General features: G+C 43.6%; 1 protein-coding gene across 2 annotated transcripts in view; it reads right to left on the bottom strand.

The window, feature by feature from the left end:
* LMO1 (LIM domain only 1) overlaps window positions 1-21,315 on the bottom strand; it is a 63,458-nt gene that overhangs the window by 9,470 nt on the left and 32,673 nt on the right. For both annotated transcript variants that reach the window (XM_063332126.1, XM_063332125.1), the window contains exon 2: window positions 6,932-7,145. In XM_063332126.1, the coding sequence (XP_063188196.1) occupies window positions 6,932-7,145 (214 nt within the window). The remainder of the gene's footprint in view (window positions 1-6,931; window positions 7,146-21,315) is intronic.

The raw sequence follows: 21,315 nt of genomic DNA, 5'->3' as shown, positions 1-21,315 counted from the left end.
CTCTTAACAGCTTGCAATCAGTATTTTTCCCATCTGTGGATATTAGAAATACGCTGAGCTACAAGTCTGATTTGACCAAAGCACTGGATGTGCCAATAATTGCAAGGGAAAGCCTGAACGTTACTTAAAAAGATAAAAAGAATAAGCTTAAAAGCAACCTCAGACTCGAGGTTCCCAACTTCCCTGTAATCAGTGTTTGTGAAATATTCAGAGAAAGCCTTAGCGATAGGTGTTTCAGCATGGTAAATACACACTAGCTGGTGCACCTTCCTATCCAGGACAGCGTCGTCAGTGCTGCAGTGGGAAGTCACGGCAGCTGAAGGAAAGCGAATGCATTTTCATACTAATGAAGTTGGTCAAGCTGTCCTCTCGTGAAGCCTTCATGTTCAATCCCAAAGAATTTACATCTCGCATGCCAAAGGGTTTGGCATTCATGGATAGCATAACGGGAGGAGCTGAACCAGCGCAGTACAAAAAAGCCCTCTGGTCAAGTGACCGCACTAGTTCAGAGATTACTGGGCATAAACTTCAAGGTTGCTCAAGGGCATCTGTTTTCAGTTGAAGAACTCATCTGAGTGTTCACTTATTTTTACTTCTTCGGTCTCTCCCTCCATATTTTCAGAAGATGTTTACAGTGGGGCTGGGACTCTTCGTAGGTAGGAGAAGTCCAAGTCCTCCTGCCCTGCCCCAGCCTTCCTTACAGTATAACTGAAGCCACCGACCTTAAAACCCACCTTGGCTGTCGCTGGCACTGTTGAACACACGTGCAACAACATCCTCTCAGGGGAGTTTGAAAACAGCAGCCAGAAAACTGCAAGGTTGAAAGTGCCAGAGGCATGCTAGTATACCACAGCCAGGAAGAAGTCCTCCCCATAAGCTTTCCTCCTCCCTGGGAGGCTATGGAGAAGGAAAAAAAAAAAAGGAGGGAAAAAGCAAGTGAACAAGCCAAGCATTGCTTGTTTATCCTGAAAGGCACGGGCTGTGAGAAACTCCTGGACCAGCTACTACGGAGAAAAAAAGTCTCTGCTTTAACATTACAAAGCACAGCAACGTTGCCAAGACACACTGCATTTTGAGCCTAATTAATCCTCCTTAATCTACAGAGATACCAAGTGAGGGTATCCTACATAGCAAGCAAGTTGCTCCCTGTTGCGATGCAAGCGCAGCACTTCAATTTCGCAAAATTTTTAGGCTCTGAGCAGATAGCAGTCGTTCAGCCACACTGCATTTATACCTCTCCTCCCCACGCGGAACGAGTCACTAGAAAAGCAGGCAGGGCACGCTCACAGTGCCTGCCTGCACACTACGCTTCTCTGGAGGAAAAAATTCCCAAAGACTCTCCTTGCTGCTTCAAAGGTGTTGCAGCTTCTGCAGGTTGAAGCTACCTTCAGAGCATTACTGATGTCTCTGGTAGCTTAACTTAAATTCTGCTAGTTTCAGCATGCACTTTTCAGCTCCTGGAGACTTGTGCTTACACGTCCAACCGTGCTTTAAATGTCTGGCTTAGGGCCTTCGTCACCAACTTGGGGGAGCCCACCAGAAGCGGGGTATTTGCCTGTGTCCTCCCGCGCCAGAGAGCAGGGTGCCCGTATTTGTGCATATCCCACAACCAAATCAAAGCCTGCACATTTGCCAGACACAGAACACCTCATCTAAAGGGCTCCCAAAGTGATTCACCAACAGAATGAACCCGCTGGGGCATTCGGAGCAGAGCAAAAGCCAGTATTCAGCAACTGGAAACCTCAGTACCGGGCAGCTGGCCCGTGTGGACTAGGAGTTGCCCAGGGTGGAGTTCAAGCCTCCATGACACAAACAGTGCCAAGGGGTGTCAGCGGCAGGGGATGGCAGTCCTGCCGGGACGTCTCCGTCCCTCCGACGGGGTGCACAGGGCTGCTCCGACCGCCCAAGGCACCGATGCTGTGCTGAGGCTGTGGCACCGATCAAAACATGTGAGAAGTCGGATGAAAAGAACTTCCATGAAATCCACTGAGAGCAGCATCAGGGCCTCCCGGAGAGCCGCTCTATCTTACTGATTTGCCATCATTTTTTAATGCAAGTTTTGAGCTTTCTTTGGAGTCTAATTAAGGCCCTAATCAGTTTAAACGATGAAAAACTTTCCCAACACCAGCATATCAAACATGCAGAAGTGACAGTTCTGCTCCTGTCAAAGTGAGCCTGGCTCGCCTTTGCTTGTGTGAGGGCACCATGCCGAGTAAAAAGGAAAAATCACGTTCTTCATCAGCACTTCACAGTGAAATTTAAGTTGTCAGTTCCTCGCGGGAATTCCTGATGCAACACCCAAACCGTCCCTGTGAACCGGAGCTTGGTGAATGTTTAATTACGCCTAGGAACAAACACACATCGCTGTGTGGGGGCTGCAAGGAGCCATCCGAGCTGCACGCTAAGCTTCTCTGTCCCAGAAGCTGTTTCTTCAATAGCATTTGCTTATCAAAAATAATTAGAGGTAGGAAAGCTGGAACTGTGATTATGAAACAAATGGTAAATCTATTTGCACAGACAAAATGTATCGAAAGATACATCTAGACACAGCTGGAGACTGAGGTGATACCGCAAGGATAACAACTCGAGATCCAATTTCATCTTTCATGATTAAAAAATGAGCAAGAAAGTGTTTTATGAAATGTGAAGGTTAACAAATGTTCCTTCACAAGCAATGACGACAGTTTATCTTTTGAAACAAATGATCAGGCTATGGTCTGCTAGCAGCTCCTGAAATCCGTTTGAACGATTTCTTCTAAAAACCCACAGAGGACCAGCGCACGTGGCGGGCAGCCCACCGCGCTGCCAACACCTTGGACAAAGCCGGCTCCAAAGGAACATTGGCGGAGCAGGGCGGGGGCCAGCTGTGCTCCTGTCCCAGCACTCTGCCCCACGCCGATGACAGAAGTCCAGAAGATCATCCCTGTCCCCAACACCCGCCTGCAGGAGGGGTGGCACAAGCAGGGTCCCAGACCTGCAAATGAGCCGCCACTTCAGCCGAATTTCTAAGCTGCCCAAAATATTCCAGGAGCCCCTTCTGTCTATAGGTAAGCACCTATATGTTGCTGCCTCCGCGGTGATGAGGCAAGCAGGAGCTTGGGTGGTAATGGTTGGGTCTTTGCAGCCCCGGGCAGGAACGTGTCTGCTGCAGGCTCGTCCATAGAGACTGAGCAACGGAAGGGGAAAGCACGTCTCTCCAGGTCACGAAGCACCTATTCCTAAATGACACCATCAGCTCACGGGCAAATTCCAAGAAACGTTGGTCTATAAAGAGATTATGAAACACCAGTTTTTCCTCCTGGTCATTACACAGCAATATTCCTTTCAAACTTCAGATATCAAAGATGCATGTATTTACATTTATGGGTGCAGAATCTGTCTAGCTTTTAATTTTTCGCATGATGGTTGACCTACTAAATATCAGTGCAATATTCACCCTGTTCTTATTCAAAGGCATACAGAGGAAGTGGCCGACAATAAATTCCTTTGACTGTCCTCTAGATAAAATATTCCCTTTATGGTACGAGTACAGTGTGAAGTATGAAAACTTATTTTTAGGAATGAATTCTGCTAAAATTTGACTAGTAGAACAAATACTGTGAGTTGTTTAATGAGGAAAAAAAAAGATGTGGATAGAGGCTCTAAAACTACTGAAGTGAAGGAATTATATAATGATGGGAATGGGTAATTCTCCAAGAAGAAAAACTCAAATTACCAGGAGGGAACAGACAGTGGAGGAGACGGTGATGGCAACTTTAGTTCCTTCTATTAATAGAACTGATAGTTAAAATTGAGAGATGAAGAAATATTATGTGTAGAAGGTAACAGAAAATGTTTTAAAGTAAAAAAAAAATAGCTTTATACTTCCATAAAATATGGGACTCCATAGCAATACCCTTATTCCTATCCTAGGACCCTGGAAGGCTTTTTTAGCATCAGGAGAACAGAACCCAGGAGTTCAGCAGAACCCCCAAATAACAGTATAAACCTAAATTTACTTATTAGCAAGAACACAAAACATCACAGCTGTAAAGCCGGCTAAACAGCTGAAGGCTAGTTCACAACTGTGTTACAGAATTAATGTTACTCCTTCCTACCCTAGCCTTGGTCAAGTTTCCTGGGATATGACATTTATATTGCTCTTCCCAACAAGAAACAAGAAATATTTCTAGTGGTCAAAGCTGCTATAATGGACTAAATTCAGATAGGGGAGATATGTGTCAAGTAAAGGCCACATAAGCCTTCCCTCCACAACTTAACAGCAACAGACTCCCCCCGTGGTGGGTTGGGGATTATTCTAACCCAACAAATGGAGGCAGAGGGGCTACGAGACCCCTTTCAGACACAGAACAAGTTTGTTTCAGAGACTACGCTTAACTGCTGTCGTGACTGAAGCTGCATGGACACAGTCAAACACTAGCCCCAACCGTTGCCTTCCACATTTCATGACATGAATTGTCCTCTCTTCTCAAAGATGGGACGCGGGCCATTTCCTGGGGTCTGCAACTCCTGGCTTCTTTCCCATCTCTAGCACAGGCTTCTGCTGTGCCCCAGAAAGTTGTGCCATCTGGGGGCCAATGAGAAGATCACAGATGGAGCTTTTCCACCTCAAAGCAGCTTTCTCAGGATAAACCAAGGGAAGAAAGAAATGCTCTACAACTGCAGTAATAAAAAGGTTCTCCTAAGTTCTAACAGCATCAATACTGCTCTCCTTCAGCACTTTAACGTGTCTGATTTGATGCCGCACATTATTTTTGTTATGAAACCAGAACAAACCAAAATCAATACAGTGCTCATTAAATGGACAAAACATGGGGTAGCTCATAGGTCTCAAAAAGCAAATGCAAATGGGAATCACTGCACAGCTGAGTATTTCTAGTAGGGTTCTGTAACTCGTAGAATAATGCTGAATATCTGTCTTTCAGGTCAGATTAAAAAAAACCAACCAACAACCCAAACACAACACTGTTTATCGAGTGCACAAATGACAAAGTCTAGAGAAGTGATAAATAATGAAGAAGAGGATGACTGATGGAAAGACCTGAATCGCTCAGCAAGCTGGGTGCAAACAAGATAAAGAAAAAATGAAGTATAAACAAGATAAAGCACCAAGAAACACTCCAGAAACTAATGCAGCCTTTGCTTTCTGGAAGGAAGACTATTCCTGGAAGAAGCTCTCCTGAGAGGTTTTGGGGGTCCTTGTGATTAGTACCGAGCATGACCCAATTGCGATACTCTGATGAAAAGAAATTATGCAGTCCTCAACAAGGGAGGATCAAGAGCTGCTATAGTCTCCATTGCCACATCAGAATTTTGTCCACAATGCAGAAAGAGTACAGCTGAACTGAAGGAGGGTCAGTGAAGAACCAAAGTGCTAATTTGGGGTTAGGAAACTCTGTGTTAAAGAACCTTCTGGAGCTCATTTTTTTCATCTTAGCACAGACAGGATTAAGGATACTTCCAGAGCAAGTGTGGCATTAGTAAATACTCAGACTTAAGCAAGGTACAAAAATTATTTCGTGATAGTGAAAATAGTTAACTCTTTCCTCACGGCATGCTTTCCACCTTTCCAAAGGCTGCTTATCCCATCTTTTCCTTTTCAGATGTGTTCCACCCTTACCCAAGCTGCTCCTCACATGTTTTGGGGACGCATCCCACTTAAGCCGGTGTGGACCTGTGACTGCTGCCTGTCTGGTATAATTTCAGCTGTGACATTTCCTGTGTGCCCTGGAGAGTTTCAGCTCAAACGGGAGCAAAAATCCTCGTGTGGGCAGGACGTTCTTGTACGCTGCCTGGCTGCAAGGCAAGGTGGCAGCTCCCATATGACAGCTAAGAGATGTATTTCTTCCATTTGGCTCAGTGCTTATTCTCTCATCTTTAGAAGGAGAAACCTGTTTGTTCAAGTTTACTAAGAAAATATTTACTAAAGATTTTCAGGAATATGCTTTACATTGAAACACGTGAAGCATCTGATCATTGAGACCAATCTAGCCAGCCTCTGGACACCACAAGGTTAGATGGCATTTTACCTCCCTATCTTAAAACAGCGCGGTGTTTTTCTTTTGCTTCAGATGTGTTTGCTGGTTGAGGCTGCATAGGAAACACTATCGGTGCTTTAGGAAAAAAAAAAAAAAAGAAAACCCACACATTAGCTGGAGATCAAGTGCATTCTTCCAAAGGAAAAACAAAGCAAAACTCAGAGTGTTGTGCAGTGTGACCCTCATAAGAATGTTTGCATTAGGCCTGCTGTCTTATTAAAATTCATTTGTGTTTATATAAAGTATTTTGTACAAAACCCCCATACACACCAAACAAAAAATCCCCTGTGTTGTTGTGTATTGCAGACACACACAGACAGGGTAGTGCTAACTCAGAGTCAGTGATGGTCTCTGCAGACTTCCTCATGAAGAAAGATTTTTTTGAAGTTGATCTGTAATTTTGGAATGTTTTGCTCTGTTTACTTAGGGAAGAGACAAGAGCCCCTTGGGAGGAACCTTACTCCATATAAGCACTAGAAAACATCTAAAAGCTATCACTGAAAAAAAAAAAAAAAAAAAAAAAAGAAGGTGAGGGTTTGGTCAGGTCTCAGTCAATATGCAGGAGTATACCATCAATGATACGCAAGAATTAACATTCTTTTACTAATTTTCTAAGCAAGTACCGTTTGTTCTTGTTGTTTTGTAATAATGAGTTAAGTCATGCCCTCCTCCCTTTACCTTGACCTAAAAACAGGATTCCAACTCCCTGACTACAAAATCCGTTAAGTGCAAATAAAAAGCCATGCTTAGACAGAGGAAGAAACGCCACCCGCTTCTGGGCAGGGCTGACCACGCACAAGTACGTGTTTTTGTAGCAGAGGTTTAGAAAGACAAGCAGCTGGCGGCGCACGGACAGGCTCTGGGAGGAGCCCACAGTACGTTCCTCTATTTACCTCAGGTAATCTCTGCGGCAAAGAATGAGATTTGCTTTTGTGTAAAGAGTTGATCCAACCTCTCCAAGACGACAGTCGCAGCAGGCACACTTTAGACAGTCTTCATGCCAATACTTATCCAGAGCCTTCAGCAGGTACCGGTCCTTGATCTTCCGGTTGCAGCCAGCACAGCCCTTCTGCTTCCCTTTGGGTTGTACGGATAACATCGGCACACCTGCAATGCAAACAAAGCCTTTTGTTTAGAAGATATCCAAAACCAGGTTGCCTGCATTTGGGGTAGACCTATGAGCAAATACTGCTGCTGGTTTCATTAGAAGGAGTTCACATTGCAAGAAGCTGAGAGCCAAAGGAATTCAAACTTCATCTGCTGTCATGGGGTAAACGGGAGTGTGACACTTGCAGGAACGCAGCCCTTTTTTCCTAAGGGTAGGGCTGACACCAAGCACCAGACTTTTTTTTAATTAACATCTTGCAGCAGAATAAACTGGCTGCCATTTCAACATGTGCTTTTCCCCTCATTACCAGTACCCTTGTGTTGTTAATTACCTGCCACGGGCAATTACAAAGATCAGAAGGGCCACCGCTGTATGTACCCCCAGTCCAACATCTTGGCTGGATCAAGCTTGATGGGGTAAGGAGAGGAGTGGGTGTAAAAAGATGTGATACGACACTGTTTTTCCCCTCTTGTGACCCCCGCTGGTCACAGAGGTCTCAGTGAAAGCTAGAGCAGCCCAGGGGCCGCTCTGAAATAAACGTTACTCAAAGGCCCTTGAGGACTGCTGAGAACAACCCAACCAGTGCTCCTCTACCACTAGTGAAGCCAGGCTCCTTAAGCAAAGCAGAGGTTTCCTTCTCCCCTTGTGCCACTGGAGAAGGAGGTAAGAAGCCAGGAGTTTTTTCCTCCCTGGAAACCCCTGCTGGGACTGCAAAGCAAGCATGAGCTAGCTGGGTGTGAGGTGGTGACAGGACATTCGAGTCACTAGGCTGGTGGAGACTTGCCGTGGCCACCTTCCTCACGCTGCTGTCTCCAGCTTTTTCCTCTCCTCCAAGCAGCAAGTGCCTCCCATGATGAGCACTGACACGGGCGTGAGGCCCAGTGCCCTTCTCAGTTTAAGAGGGAAGCAGGGGAGGATCTTATGGAATCAACAGGCAAGGTGGAAAAATAAACAAGGATTGTACTGTGGGGAAGGAAGGGGACAGGAGATGATGAAAGATTCAGAAATGAACTCACTGAGATGCCAGAATCACATTTTCTCTAGAGCCTTGATTTTACTGTGTTACCGATTTTTATTTTTACTAGTGTCAATCACTAAAAATGACAATGCTGGGCCTGTAACGAGCAAGCCGTGGGCTTAACCAATGCAGAGATGATGAGAGGGGACACTCTGGCTAGAGTAGCAGATGTCACTGGTTATATACTCTTACATAAAGCTAAACCACCATTTCTGTAGGAAGAGCCGGATGTCCCAGAAAGTAGCAGCTTGATAATGGAATTATTAACAGTCCCTTAACCGGAGAGGACCGAGTCAGTGCCACTGTATTAAGTGACATTTGCTGCTTTCCTTAAAAGCCAGGGTGACCCGACAGCGGCTAATGCTCAGCAGATGTAAACCCCACCACTCCCACAGTAATAATTGCTTTGTCAGAGCTGCAAGCAGACGACAATGGCACTTAAGACACCTCTACACAAACAGCAAGGTATTGATCCATTTATTATCAAAGTGGTCTCAGCAGCACGGAGACAGGTCAAGTAACAGTCAAAAACTCTTAAGGCTTAAAGAGCCCTCCTGCTCTTTGCTGTGGCACACTCGAAACCCGCTTGCAAAGTCGATACAAGCAAACTTTTGACGCCAGTGACCAATATGCAATAATTAAGCGAAAATTTAAATCTGTGGTTGACTGCCACATACGCAACCCCTAAGGCTGCTGAGAGAAATTCTACGTACGCTGCCACAGAGAAACACCCGCACGTTTGGAAAGAGGGAGAAGACAGGGATGCGTCAGAAGTGTGATATACTATACCGAGGGTGCTGGAGGTGAGACTGCAGAAGTCCTGTGCTCCTGGTGAGAGTTACGAGGATGAGGGAAGTGGCCCCATGGTTTTGGACACAGCACTTTTTTTTTTTTTTTTTTTCCAGAGTACATTTTGGGAGCAAAGAGAAGCTTTGCTTTCTGGGTAATTTCTTTTAAGAAAACTACAAGCCTTCACATCCCATGCCCTCTTCAATTCCACACCAGGAAAACAGCACGTCCTGAGAAGAGACTGCCTTATTCTGAGGCAGAGAAGGGCGCATACGTGAATTTGCATTTGCAAACTGCGTAAGAACAGTACCAGTGATGAAAGAAAATGGTTTGCGCCTATGAAAACTAAGACCTAGATGTGCAAATTATATTTTAAGATAGGAGCCCTAGACACCAGTGAGTCATTACCCACCGCCCAAACAGGCTCTCTAAATGTGAGCTCTGTACCCTTAGAGGGAGAAGAGGATTTCTTACAAGGGGGGGTCATCATACAATTCTTTTGCAAGGTTCATCTAGGTCATTTGGGGATGCTGCATCTGGAAATCGCTGCAGATTTCAAAATGCAGATTCCAGACAACCAGAGCCCCTTAAACCCCCTCGCAAGGAAACTGCTGCATGGGTGGGGTTTGAGATCATCTCTGTGATTCAGAAACAGAAGATCTTCAGCCAGATGGGACTTCCCAAGGCCCTCAGGAACTTTTGAAACTGGTGCCCTTTCAGAGTTACAGCTGCCCTCACCCAGGGCGAGGGGTCCACTGTAAGAGCAGCATGGTCAAGCCCATGGGCAGTTGTGTAGGAATGAAACCCCGGCTGGACCATTAGGAGAGGTTGGCTTGATCAGTAAGGGCAGGTTGGTGGGTTAGGAGGGTCTCCTGAGGTGGGAAGCTGGCCCGGACAGCTGTGGGCTGGCTGTGGTGGCGGTTCTTTCTCCATCTGTGGCCTTGGCAGCCCCCACTCGCTGCGGCCATCTCAGTTCCCCGGTAGTGCAAGCACACCGTTGTCTTACAAGAGGCTTCCACGAATAAGAGGAATGTAACACTTTGATTTTTTCTAATAACTAGCAAAGGAACAGATATATATATTTTTAAACAGTACCTTAAGGAAGGAAAAGTGCTATGTATTTGGTCAGTGTTCGGCAGGGGGCTTTCTAATGAAAAAAGGTACCATTTCAGAGATCATATGATGTTCAAAGCTGCCATTCCCACTCAGATAATAACGAGCAAGGTCAGCCTCTGCTGGTCAGGTTCAGTGTTTTGAAATTACATTTTGGTCTGTGAGGCTTCCCTCCGACATCCCAACCAACCGGTCTGCACAGAGCACACACGCCACTACAGAAAGTTGCAGCTGCAATTAGCTGGTGAGTTGACACAGCAGGCAAGGCGTGAAACAAAATTTCAGAAACTGCCAAACTTGATCAGCAAGGGTTCCTCGCGCGCTTGCCATGTCATTTCCCGGCAACAAGAGAGCATCGCCTCAGAAGCTTAACCCCTTTCACGGTCGGAGGCTTGCGGAGAGAGGACACAGCCAAGACCAAACCCCACTTTCCTCCTCCTGCCTCCCCTTCCAGCAAACCCCAAGCAGTCTGCACTTTGCAGGCAGAAACCGCCTGGAGAGCTGCTCTTTCTTTTGGGGAATTTCCCCACTGCAAGACCGTGGCGCTGCTTCATTTCTCTACGTAAACTTTGCCCCGGTACTTACCAAAAAATGCCGAGATACCTAGTTCAGTTTGATCAGGGGCATGTGGTGTCTAACCGGGGCTGCCAAAGAAACAAAGGGCTCACCTTTGACAAATTCCATGTGTGGAGAATTCCATGTGGGCAAGGATTAGAAAATGAGACGCAGGGTTGTGGAGGTAGGAAAATTAACAGCTGGACACTCACCCATTTAAATACGTGATCGCAAAGGGAATGCTGATTGATTACTAAATTCTGAAAGTACCATCAAGTTGCTCTCTCATCTCCTGTTGCTAGCCATCCATCGCTATCTTTTCTTAGAAACAGTAGATGAAGCCTTTCTATTTTTGGCTACCTACACTCCCTTCCTTTGCCCTTTACAACTTAATAGACTTGCTGCTGGTAAATACAAAACAAAACCTGTTCTGAGTGCTCGGAGCTCCAATGCACATTAAAAAATTATAGACACCACCTCTGGACATACTGAAATTTATGGCTGTGTCTAAAGAGGCTGTTATTGTAGTGAGTAATCTAAACTTTACGTCTCTTCACAGTTGGACAAACTAGCTTTAATCAGCCTGTATCTTCTCAGTCGGGGTCTTTCTGTAAAATTATTCAGCTGACTTTATAACACAAGTGTCCACTAAGTACACCTCTAAATTTTTCTAAGCCATTTTACTGATATTTCTATTCACATGGCAATCAGCTGCAGTTCCTCTAAGGGCACTGTTCATAAAGTCTCGTTTCCAAGCGAGCCTGGGAACTTTTTATAAATGGTAGACCTTTTAAATAACAGTTATCTACAATGGTCCTACGGCGTACAGCTCCACAGTGCTCTGGTCTGCAAGAGAGCTACTGGTCCCCTCTGAAAGCATGGAAGTTCACCACCTAATTTCTTTAATGCAACTCTAAAGGTTAATTGGTCTGAGAGAGTAATGCGGGACTGCTAGCTAATGATATATGCCTCAAGGCTTTGCAGCTTGCCTGTATTTTATACAGTCAAGTCCAGAGCATAAAACACAGGTGATATCACCAGGACTTTTCAGACCCCCCTCCGACTTCCCGCAGCCCCCCTTGGCCTCCCCCTCTCCCACCCAACCCTCCACTACACCCCCCTGTGCCGAGCGAGGGCGGCAGGAGCCGAAGGCGGTTCTCCTCCACCTGCATTTCATGCCTTGTTAGAGGGGGCTCCGAGAAGTGCCGCCACTGCACTCCTCATTACCACTGCAGAGAACTAAAAACAACCCTAATGAGGAGAGCCAGAGCGTACAGTACGGGGTGGGAGGAGGGACGTCCTCCCACACTCCCCAAGGAATCTGGCCAAAATCTTCAATTTGCCATTTATGACAGCTAATTAGTTATTCTATTCAAAATCTTTGCTTTAAATAAAAGAACTAATTATACACAAAGGTCAGTCCCCCACCTCCTGTGAAGCACACATAATTGGCTTATTTCCCCAACATTGTGTGTATGTTTTACACAATGCTTTCAGGCAGATGGCTTTAACTCTTTCCCTCTGCAAGTTTTTTGGTTGGGTTTTTTGGAGTTGTTGGGGTTTTTTTAATAAAAAAAAAAACCAAAAAACCCCACAACTTTTTCTCAGATTGGCTACTTTTACCATAAAAGCTTGTTCAACAACAAAGCAGTTAACTACACACACACAAAATACATCTACTCTCTGAAAGGTTTGTGACAACCACTCCGGAGCAGTGCTTCCTATGCTGTTGTACAGCACCTTGCACAACGCAGTACTGGAATTATGGTTTTATTCTCCACCACAGATTCTTGCTTGAGCAGTGCCTTTCCGACACCATTACCATATTTCTGAACAACCCCTCTGCCAAGGACCACAATTATTTTAGGCTTATGTTAGACTTCTTTCTTCTCTCTTCTTTTTTTTTTTTTTTTTTTTTTAACAGGTGTGGGGTTGTTTTTTTGTTTTGTTTTGTTTTTAATTTATATAAGTGATTATTATAGGGATGCAGCATTCCAGTGCTAAAAGCAATTCTGGTTTAAAGACTAGTGTTTGGGCAGTTGGGCGACTGAGTCTAGGTTTCAGAGTTCCACTTGAGGGGAAAAATGTTTATTTCTAGCATCAACACTTTAAATGAGCTGACCTCCTTTTGCTCTAACAAAAACCCCATCATTTGGCTGCAAAAGATGAAAAAGTAACTAAAGGGTAAGAGTAATCTTATTAACTCCTGTCTCATCACAATAAATAAGCTGCAGTCTTATGTCTTTTATCGGAGGATCTGATATCATTTAAAAGCATTAGAGCCCTGCATCACCCATTTAAGTAAATGCAGACAGTCATTGCCAAAAAGATGCAGTGAATTTCATTTCCTTAAAAAGAAACTCGCTTTGTGTTCCCAGTATTGTATTACTCACCTTCTATGAACACTACGCCCTGCGGAACAAGCTAAACCATGCACTTCCATTCAACTGAGAGTGCGTCGTCTCGGGCATCTTCACCAAGAATTTCATTTGAAGAATTACGGCCGGCAAGGTGAAACTCATCATGTCATCTGTATATCCAATTAAAACATTACATTTGGAACATCGAGTACCTGCAACTAAATGCTTACGAACAAGCCTTAGACCATTCATCAAAATTATTCAATGAGTAGCCACAATCTTTTTTCATTTCCAGTTTCATGCTGCAATATACAGCAGGTGATTTTTAAAGTGGCTTTAGCAATTCATTTGTGGTGTTCTTTCTTCTGAATCATTACTGAACAAATTTCCCAAGCATGGCAAAAAAGTAGTTGGAGAGGGCATTTAATAGGAGAAACAACATTTTGATTAGTACTTCCATTTTAACTATGCTATAGTCCCCCTCCCAATAACACAGCAATTTTCTTTGGCCCTACAGTTCAGAACAAGCTTTAGAGAAACACATGGTAGAGTCTGGTGTCCCTTGGACATTTCAGCTGCCTAAAAGTGACCCACAGCGTGGCTTAAACCCCCACTCCAGTCCCCCATGCAGAGACCCTGTTTTGAAGCCACTTGCTCACATAGACCAAGATATCCAAAATAATCATTCCCACCATTTGAATCTGTACCAAGGTAGGTCCTGATTCAGGACATGAGGTTTAGGGTTAGAATCTAGATTTTCAATTTCCCCAAAAGTTTTGAGACTTCTAGTACCTGCTTTAAGACTCTCTCTATTGCGGAGTTGCTCTTACCGGAGAACAACCTGTAGCTATGAAGGAACACATGGCAGCAGGACTGAAGGCAAACCATAATAATTGTTGCTGCAAAACAGTTTCTATAAATCATTCTGGTAAGCAACATTTTCCCTGCGCTCATAAAATATGCTTGTTTGAGCTTTAATTTTTCATAATTGGCATACGTCCAAAGCTTATTCTTAGCACATGTAGTGTTTCAGTAAAATCCATTTTTACTGTTTGAAGCCCTGGGAGCAGTAAAAAGACATGCAGATTTCTTCTACCTTTGACTTAGTCTGAGAACATTCTGATCAAGTTTTCTTGATCAGACACGATTTAGCGTCCTAGAGTCTGGTAAAGGTCCTGATTTTAGGTGGCCGGTTCCCTCCTTCAGTGTCTGTAGTAGAAAAAACTCTGGCAATGGCGAGACTACCCTCAAAGCACCTTTTCAGCAGTATAAGAACATCACAGATGAGAAAATTATTATGAGGGATGACTAGCCTGGAATTCTTCCCGTATTCCTCAATATTCCACTGGTTTGCAGGTGACCACTGAAAAGACGTTAAGCTCCAAAGTTTTCTATTGGGGGATTTGGATGTTAAAGCAAACCAATGGAAGAAGAGTCTCTGAGTCAAATGATCACAAAGGTAAAAACTGAGAACTTCCTTCTCAGCTAGTTTAGGAATAAGCTATGTAGCAGCATTAAATACAGGGAGGTTTTTGTCCCTCCTCCGTCCAAAAGGGAAAGAAAATCCAATAGAATAACCCTTTATCGAGTTAAAAATCCCAAAGTGTTGCAGAAGTAAAAACTTAAGTCAATTATTTCCAGGCACACGTGTATACCTACACAATTCTCATCTTCCAGTTAAAATGCACTGTTTAACATATTACTACTGAGGTTTCAAGACATGTGCAAAGATGTGCGGTGCAGCAGAGCTCAGGTTTAGCAGTGAAACATTAACATCACCCTGACAGATTTGGTATGCTGTATATGTGAATATTTTAAGGAGAACAGAACTATATCATTGCACGATCATCATCATCTTTTCTTCTGCCTCTTTGCAGACATATACAATGTCAACCTAAGCTTTCGGCAACCTTAATAGAATTTCAGTGCCCACTGCCAAATGGCCATTTGATGTTCTGCTCTGTGTACACTGATGAAGCAATCTGTCACAGGCCTTAATGCAGGCACTGATGACTATCCAATCTAAAGCTTTCACAGGCTTATAGAAATTTCTCAAGACTTTTGGAGCCTATAATAATTTGTGCAATACCACAAAAGAATTTGGAATCCTGGTGCTCTGTGTTTAATGAAATACGAATATACTCTTTTAAATGTTTCTAGAAGAAACCCTACTCAGGCCAAAAGCATATTTTACACCATTAATCACCAGAAAGTTGTGCTGGCAACTCTGAAATAGCAAACACTATAGTTATTGCAAGTTATTGGAGTATGAAAATAACAGCCCCTCCTGCCCCCGTCCAAACTTACTGCAAAGCCAAACATTGATGCTCACGCCCTCCACAAGATTAATACAATAAATATACAAGGACTACAATTTATTTGCATGTTTTCTTCATTTCCAAGAGACGAGTAGAGATTCATCTATGAAGAATGCAGAGAGAGTCCCTCTACTTAATGCAACCCATGTAAGAGGTACTATTGCTGCTGACCTCCTAGAAGTCGTGAAATACACCTCCCTAGTGATTCAGAAAGACGCAGTTATCCCCAAAAGCAAGGCTCTTCTCCCTTTCCTAGCAAAACCAGAGCAGCCCATCTACTATTAAAAGTTGAAAGGAGAAGGGCAAGGAGAGCTATTTCCTTCTCTTCTTTTTGAAAGGAAAAAACACAACACGCAGTCCTTCGCAGGACCATTTGCATGCTGAGCTGTCAGACCATGCACTTTCCATTAAAGAGATAGCATCCCTTTTCATAAGTCCATTTGGGATCCATTTTAGTGTTATCTAAAAATCAAATCTACATGGTAATCCTTTTAATGTACTCTTGACTTTTAAAAACAGCTTTATGTTCCTTCAGGAAATGTTTTAAGCCATTACTCAGTAATTACTACTCGCCCATGAAAACACTGATCTTTTACAATATATAATCAGTTTGCTGACTTAAAAAATAAAGCAGACTAGAATTTTGTCTCTTGAAAGTAGCGAAGAAAAACCAAGGTTAAGAGAGCATACTCTCCCCTCCTCCCTCCCAATATTTCAAAGTCATAAGTTTTTCCTGTCGTATCAGAGTGGGGCTGAGGTGGTCACAGTTCCAAGTTTCTGTGTTAAGTCTCCGGGTGTGGAGACTCTCAATCTCAGTTTTGCGCTGGTGATCGCTGCGCAAGTAACCAATAAATAATTACCAATTTAGGGAGCGGAATTTGTATCATCTTGGATATAAACAATACCTTAACCTTTTGCAATCCCTGAAGTTTTGAATGACACTGTACAGCCTCCCAAAAGGCTGGCAACATAGGAAACCCATGGAATTTGTGGAGTTGCTTTGGTAAGCTTCAGCTGTACATGAACAAGTCTCAGAAGAGCTACCAAAAATGGTTCACATCTAGCGCAACTTTACTGGATTTATCTGGATGATGCCTGCAGTCAACACAGCGATGCCTAGCCAAAAGTCAGGCACCTGAAATTACTTTGAAAGTCCTACTGCCAGCTCCTAAAGGTTTTGCCCTTCTCCCTTCCAAACTCCTCTGCCCACCTGGAGGTGGTTGGGAGGCCGAGGAGGATCTGAGCAGGATGGTAAGCCGGCACTGCCTTGCCCGTTCTAGCAGGAGCCAGGAAGAGGACAAGAGTGCATTTTGCTGAGTTACAGCTCCTATCTGAGGATGACCAGACAAAAGCTCGTGATTTCTGTAATGCTCAGACTACAGGAGGTCCCTGGATGTCCTGGCCTTGAATGCAGTTTAACAAAGACCCTAAATGTTTATACAAAGTATAGCCCACCAAAAATTGGAACTATCCTTCCCATCCCACCACTGACCCGAGGGAGCACAGCACCGTTCTCCCTCAACTGCTCTGGCAAAGGCAGTTTAGTATTTCAAGACTAGAAAAAGGGCAGGGTGAAGTCTGTCAGAAAGAACTTGCTGTACCTTGCAAATAATATGAACTAAAGTTGTTCTCTTCATGTCATGAAGATAGAGAAGACAGAAAGCAGGGACTGAATACTTTCATTGCTTCTGTTCTTCTGTTTACTGAGGTCTAGCTTAAGGCTTACTTAGCCACAGTTTGCTTCCACAGACAGATTTTACGCTACCCCATTTCGCTACAATTAGAACAGAGAAAGTCCTGCTTTTGGCCACTTCCCCTTTCATTCACAAGCAAAGGTATGCAGACCCCAGTGCAACACTGTTCATTAAACGTTTGTTATAGCTGCTTGGCTAGTAACTATATGCCTCAAACTAATTTTTGTTATTCACAACTGATTAAGCCAGGGCTCACAAGCCACAGCTGGCCATTAATGCTACCATTCTTTAGAAGAAATTATGCTGATAAGAATTAAAAGTGGTTTCTTGGCATTAGCTGTTGTATACTCCTTCTATAATGAGTTCCTTTGAGGTGACGTATAGAGACAGGATTTGAACACTATTACCCTGGACAACAGGAAAGACCCAAGCAAAATTGCAAGACTTTTTTTTTTTTCCCTTTTGTTTCTTTTTTGTGAAATGCCCCAGAAAGGCTTTGAAAACTCTGCTATAATTCACCATATATTTCAGAATAAAGTGAGCACTAAGGGTTTGGGGCAAGTTAGCATGACATTTAGTTTGCATTGAAGCATCTTAGAAGTCATACGAAATATACCGTAATATATATAATATACCGGAGCATATTCTACTCTATTAAGCATTCCAGAGCATCGCAGTATTCAGAATATGGATGAGAAGTTGGAATTGCACAAGACATTCCTTTTCTTATGGTTGACCACTGAGTTGAATTCAAGCTGATCCTAAGGGAGCTGTTTTCATTAACCTACAGTAGCTCTCTAATCCTATTCCTTGAATTTCAGACCACCACCACTACAAGAATTTATGACCTGCTGCCTGCACTTTGGATGGTACTCACACTTCACTCTTCCTCAATGCATCCCTCTCCTCTGGATCATTACCACTGCTTTGTGCAGCAACCGATCCCCTTAAAGTGGAAGTCTGCTCTTCAATTCAGTTATTTATGCTCCATTAAATTCTCACCAACATACGTGAAGATGCCGATGGTTACACTTGGTTAAAAACAATGAAAAAAAAAAAGGATCATATGTCCCAGTCCAGTGTGCAGAACTGAAAGCCTCCTGAAATGTACCTCCTGAAGTCTGGGCCGGATATGTATCTACTAATGCTTGGCCTGAAACCTCAGACTAAAAAGAAATTCTAAACCACTAACCTTCAGCTCCAAAAATGCTACGCTTCCGGGCCAAAAAACTTATTGAGCAGCTTTTCCTCCGCTCCATTTCCACGGGAGTCTCTACCGCTTGATTTGCTCAGTTTTCGTCCACCTCATCACGAGATTCCTGAGTGCTGAAAAGAACTCCTTCACTGAACTAATGAAATAAGGAGTCTTAAGTGCCCTGCAATGCTTTTTAGAAAAGTCTGTATCTCCAGATGAGTCTCAATTTCACAGCATCAGGGAACTGTGTGCCAATGCACTGAACTGGAACGCCAGGGCTAGCAGGAGTTGCAGACAACAATGCTAACATCAGGGTTATTTTAGATTAGAGTACTTCCAAATCAATTTTGGATTCAAACTTTTAAATGCACTCTCCAGAAGGAATCTGCACTGACTGAGTATTTTCAAGGCTAATTTTCTAAGCTTGAATGAAACTCATTCTTATCTAAGAAAAAGAGGCAACTAACCTTTGCCACAAAGGCTGGGTCATAGCAAGAAAATTAGGCAGACAACAGTCCTAAAGAGGAATAAACCACCTAAGAAAACATCTGTAAAACTGCAAACAAAAAGCACTAGTGATGCTGTTGGGAAGAGATTTCAACTGAGACGGGAAGGTGTGACGACAGCTGGGATCCAAGGCGTTTCTCCTACAGCTGAGGTAGCCCATCTTCCACAAGCCAGTCCCATTCTAGCAGGGGTAAGGACGCGCTCTGGGCTACCCAGGGCTGCACACCGGCAACAGGCGTCGTGCTGCAGTGGGATAAAGGAGGAGCTGAACATCCACAGTCTGATGGCAGTTTTTTGCCCGACTAAAAATCCTGCGGAATTAAGACAGATCCTCAGCACTCTACAGAAAGAAAGTGGTTGTGCTGAGAAGGGAATGTGTAAGACAGATGGGAGAGTTGAGGTTAAAGTTCAGACCAGAAGCAATTAAGACGGGTAAGAGTGCTCTGCAACTTGACACAGGTTTGCTTTGTATTCAGAACTTTTCACTAGCATTAAGTGTCTTAACTTGTGTATAGAGAGATTATAATTAAAACCTGACAAGCTTAAATTAGCCATTTGTAAAAGGTTCTCCAGAAAGCTTTTAAAGTAGACTAAACATATCTATTAAAATGGAAGAAAGGGGGGGAAAAAAAAAAAATCAGAGCCATTTTCAGTTACAATAGTTTTCCCTACCTAGATATCTCAAGAGATTAGACAAATTTAAAATCAAAGTTCTGCAACTGTCCAAAGCCACTTAAACGGGGGGAAAGGGAGGAAGTGTGGCAATTAGAAAAACCTTTAAAAAACCCTCTATTTAATAGCCCACAGTCCTTTGGATTAACATAAGCACTCCAGAAACCCCATTAAAAAAAAAAAAAAAAAAAAAAAGGGGACCCTAATTTCCCTTCAGGATTTTGAGCACTTCAGGGAGCGTTCTATTATGGTTCCCCAGGGACGGGGGAATTATGTCAATCTGCCACGAGGCCGGGCAGTTAGCAAGGGAGCCAGCCCGAGAGCCGGCTTTCACCGGGCCACGCCAATTAGAGCGGAGGGAGCATTGTCACCTCACACGGGCTATTGAGATTAATTCCTAGCATTTCAATGCCACGCAATTTTTCCTACGGGTTCAAGAAACTGAATCTAAAGAAAATTTGTTCTTTATCAAAGAAACAAACATATCCGCCAGTGTCAAATGACAGCGGGTAATTTATTCCCCCTCAACAGAAAAAAAAAAAAAAAAGCCACAAATATTTTGATATTTCAAGAAAAAGTTCACAGACTATAAATATCTGGAAACCACGTTTGTGAGAATAAAAGTCATTAAGGGCAGGGCTGCTGCAAAGTCCACCTTAATACTTGCAAATTGTATTAGATCCCTTCTTTCCCTGCCTCGCCTTTTCATAAAGCAAATGCAGTACTCAAGAAATACTCGAATAACTCGAGTTGGACATCTAGCTGGGACACAAGAAGCAAGCTTTGGTTTTCCGGCGCACATCTCCAGCCCTGCCATGTCCTCCTCTTCCCTGCTGCACAGGTCAAGGGAGCAATCCCAGCTCGCTCTCAGTACACCTTTCAGCGAGGGAACAGCTTCCAACATTTGCTTACTAACCTAAAGAGCTCCTGAATAACTTTACATTATTCCTAGCTCTGATTGCTCCCAAGACCACGTCAGCCTCTCTGCAACCCTCATTTTTAAAGCTCTGGAATAGATGCTTTTATATGCATGAAGTACATGATATGGGTTTTTTCACAGGCCGTAGGGTGCCCTTGTCATAACCTGCTGTAGCAGCCTGTTGCCACCGCCCAGGACTCCAACGTTACACGATTGCAGCATCCTACCTTTGGGTGAGAAAGGGAGGCAGATGGGAAGTGGAAGAACAGAAGTCAGCACAAACGCTGTATGAAATACGGTGCAGACACAAGTACAATAGTTCTCCAAAGGAAGGAGAGAGCCAGCGCCTGTCCCTGAGAAAAATAATCAAGCTGTAGCAGCAATGATCGTTCTAAACCCATGTTGTTTATCTACAGCCTACATTCATTGCTTCCGCATGCAAAATGTAATCCTTTTCTCAAATCTACCTCAACTCTACTGCACTCCATGTGGTACCTCTTTTCAGAGGAGTGTCTAAATTATCTAAGCGCAGGAAAAAAGAATGTTACTTTAAAGCAAGCCATGATCTGCCACAGCAAAGCGTAAGATGAGTAATTTATTACTTCAAGTGCTAGAAGGTCTTTTTTTTTTTCTGAGAGCCAGCAGTATTTGAAGTGGTAATGTGCATATCCAAATCTTAATTTGTTTTGCTCCATCTTTGTATACCACTAGTGTACCTATTCACAATTCACAGTGAACCAAAAATCTGATAAGGAAAACCAACAACTGCTCTGGATCCAATACCTAATGGAAGTGTGCGAATGAATATTTGTAAAATCCAAGATCCATTTGATTCCTTAACCGAAGTGCTTACAAACAGGAATCGGGTGAAAAAGAATAGATATCTGCATTTCAGGCACCCCAAAGTTCGAGTAAAAAAAAAAAAAAAAAAAATCTATCCCATTTTTGGTTATCCATAGCAGCAATTTCACAGCAACTGCTGGGTGTGCAATTGCCACCCTGCTTTCGGAGAATTAAACAGCAGAAGAC

The sequence above is a fragment of the Chroicocephalus ridibundus genome, chromosome 4 (assembly GCF_963924245.1).
Source record: "Chroicocephalus ridibundus chromosome 4, bChrRid1.1, whole genome shotgun sequence".
Lineage (NCBI taxonomy): Eukaryota > Metazoa > Chordata > Aves > Charadriiformes > Laridae > Chroicocephalus > Chroicocephalus ridibundus.
Note: the sequence above shows the minus strand (reverse complement) of the source record. Positions and strands in the feature narration are given on the sequence as shown.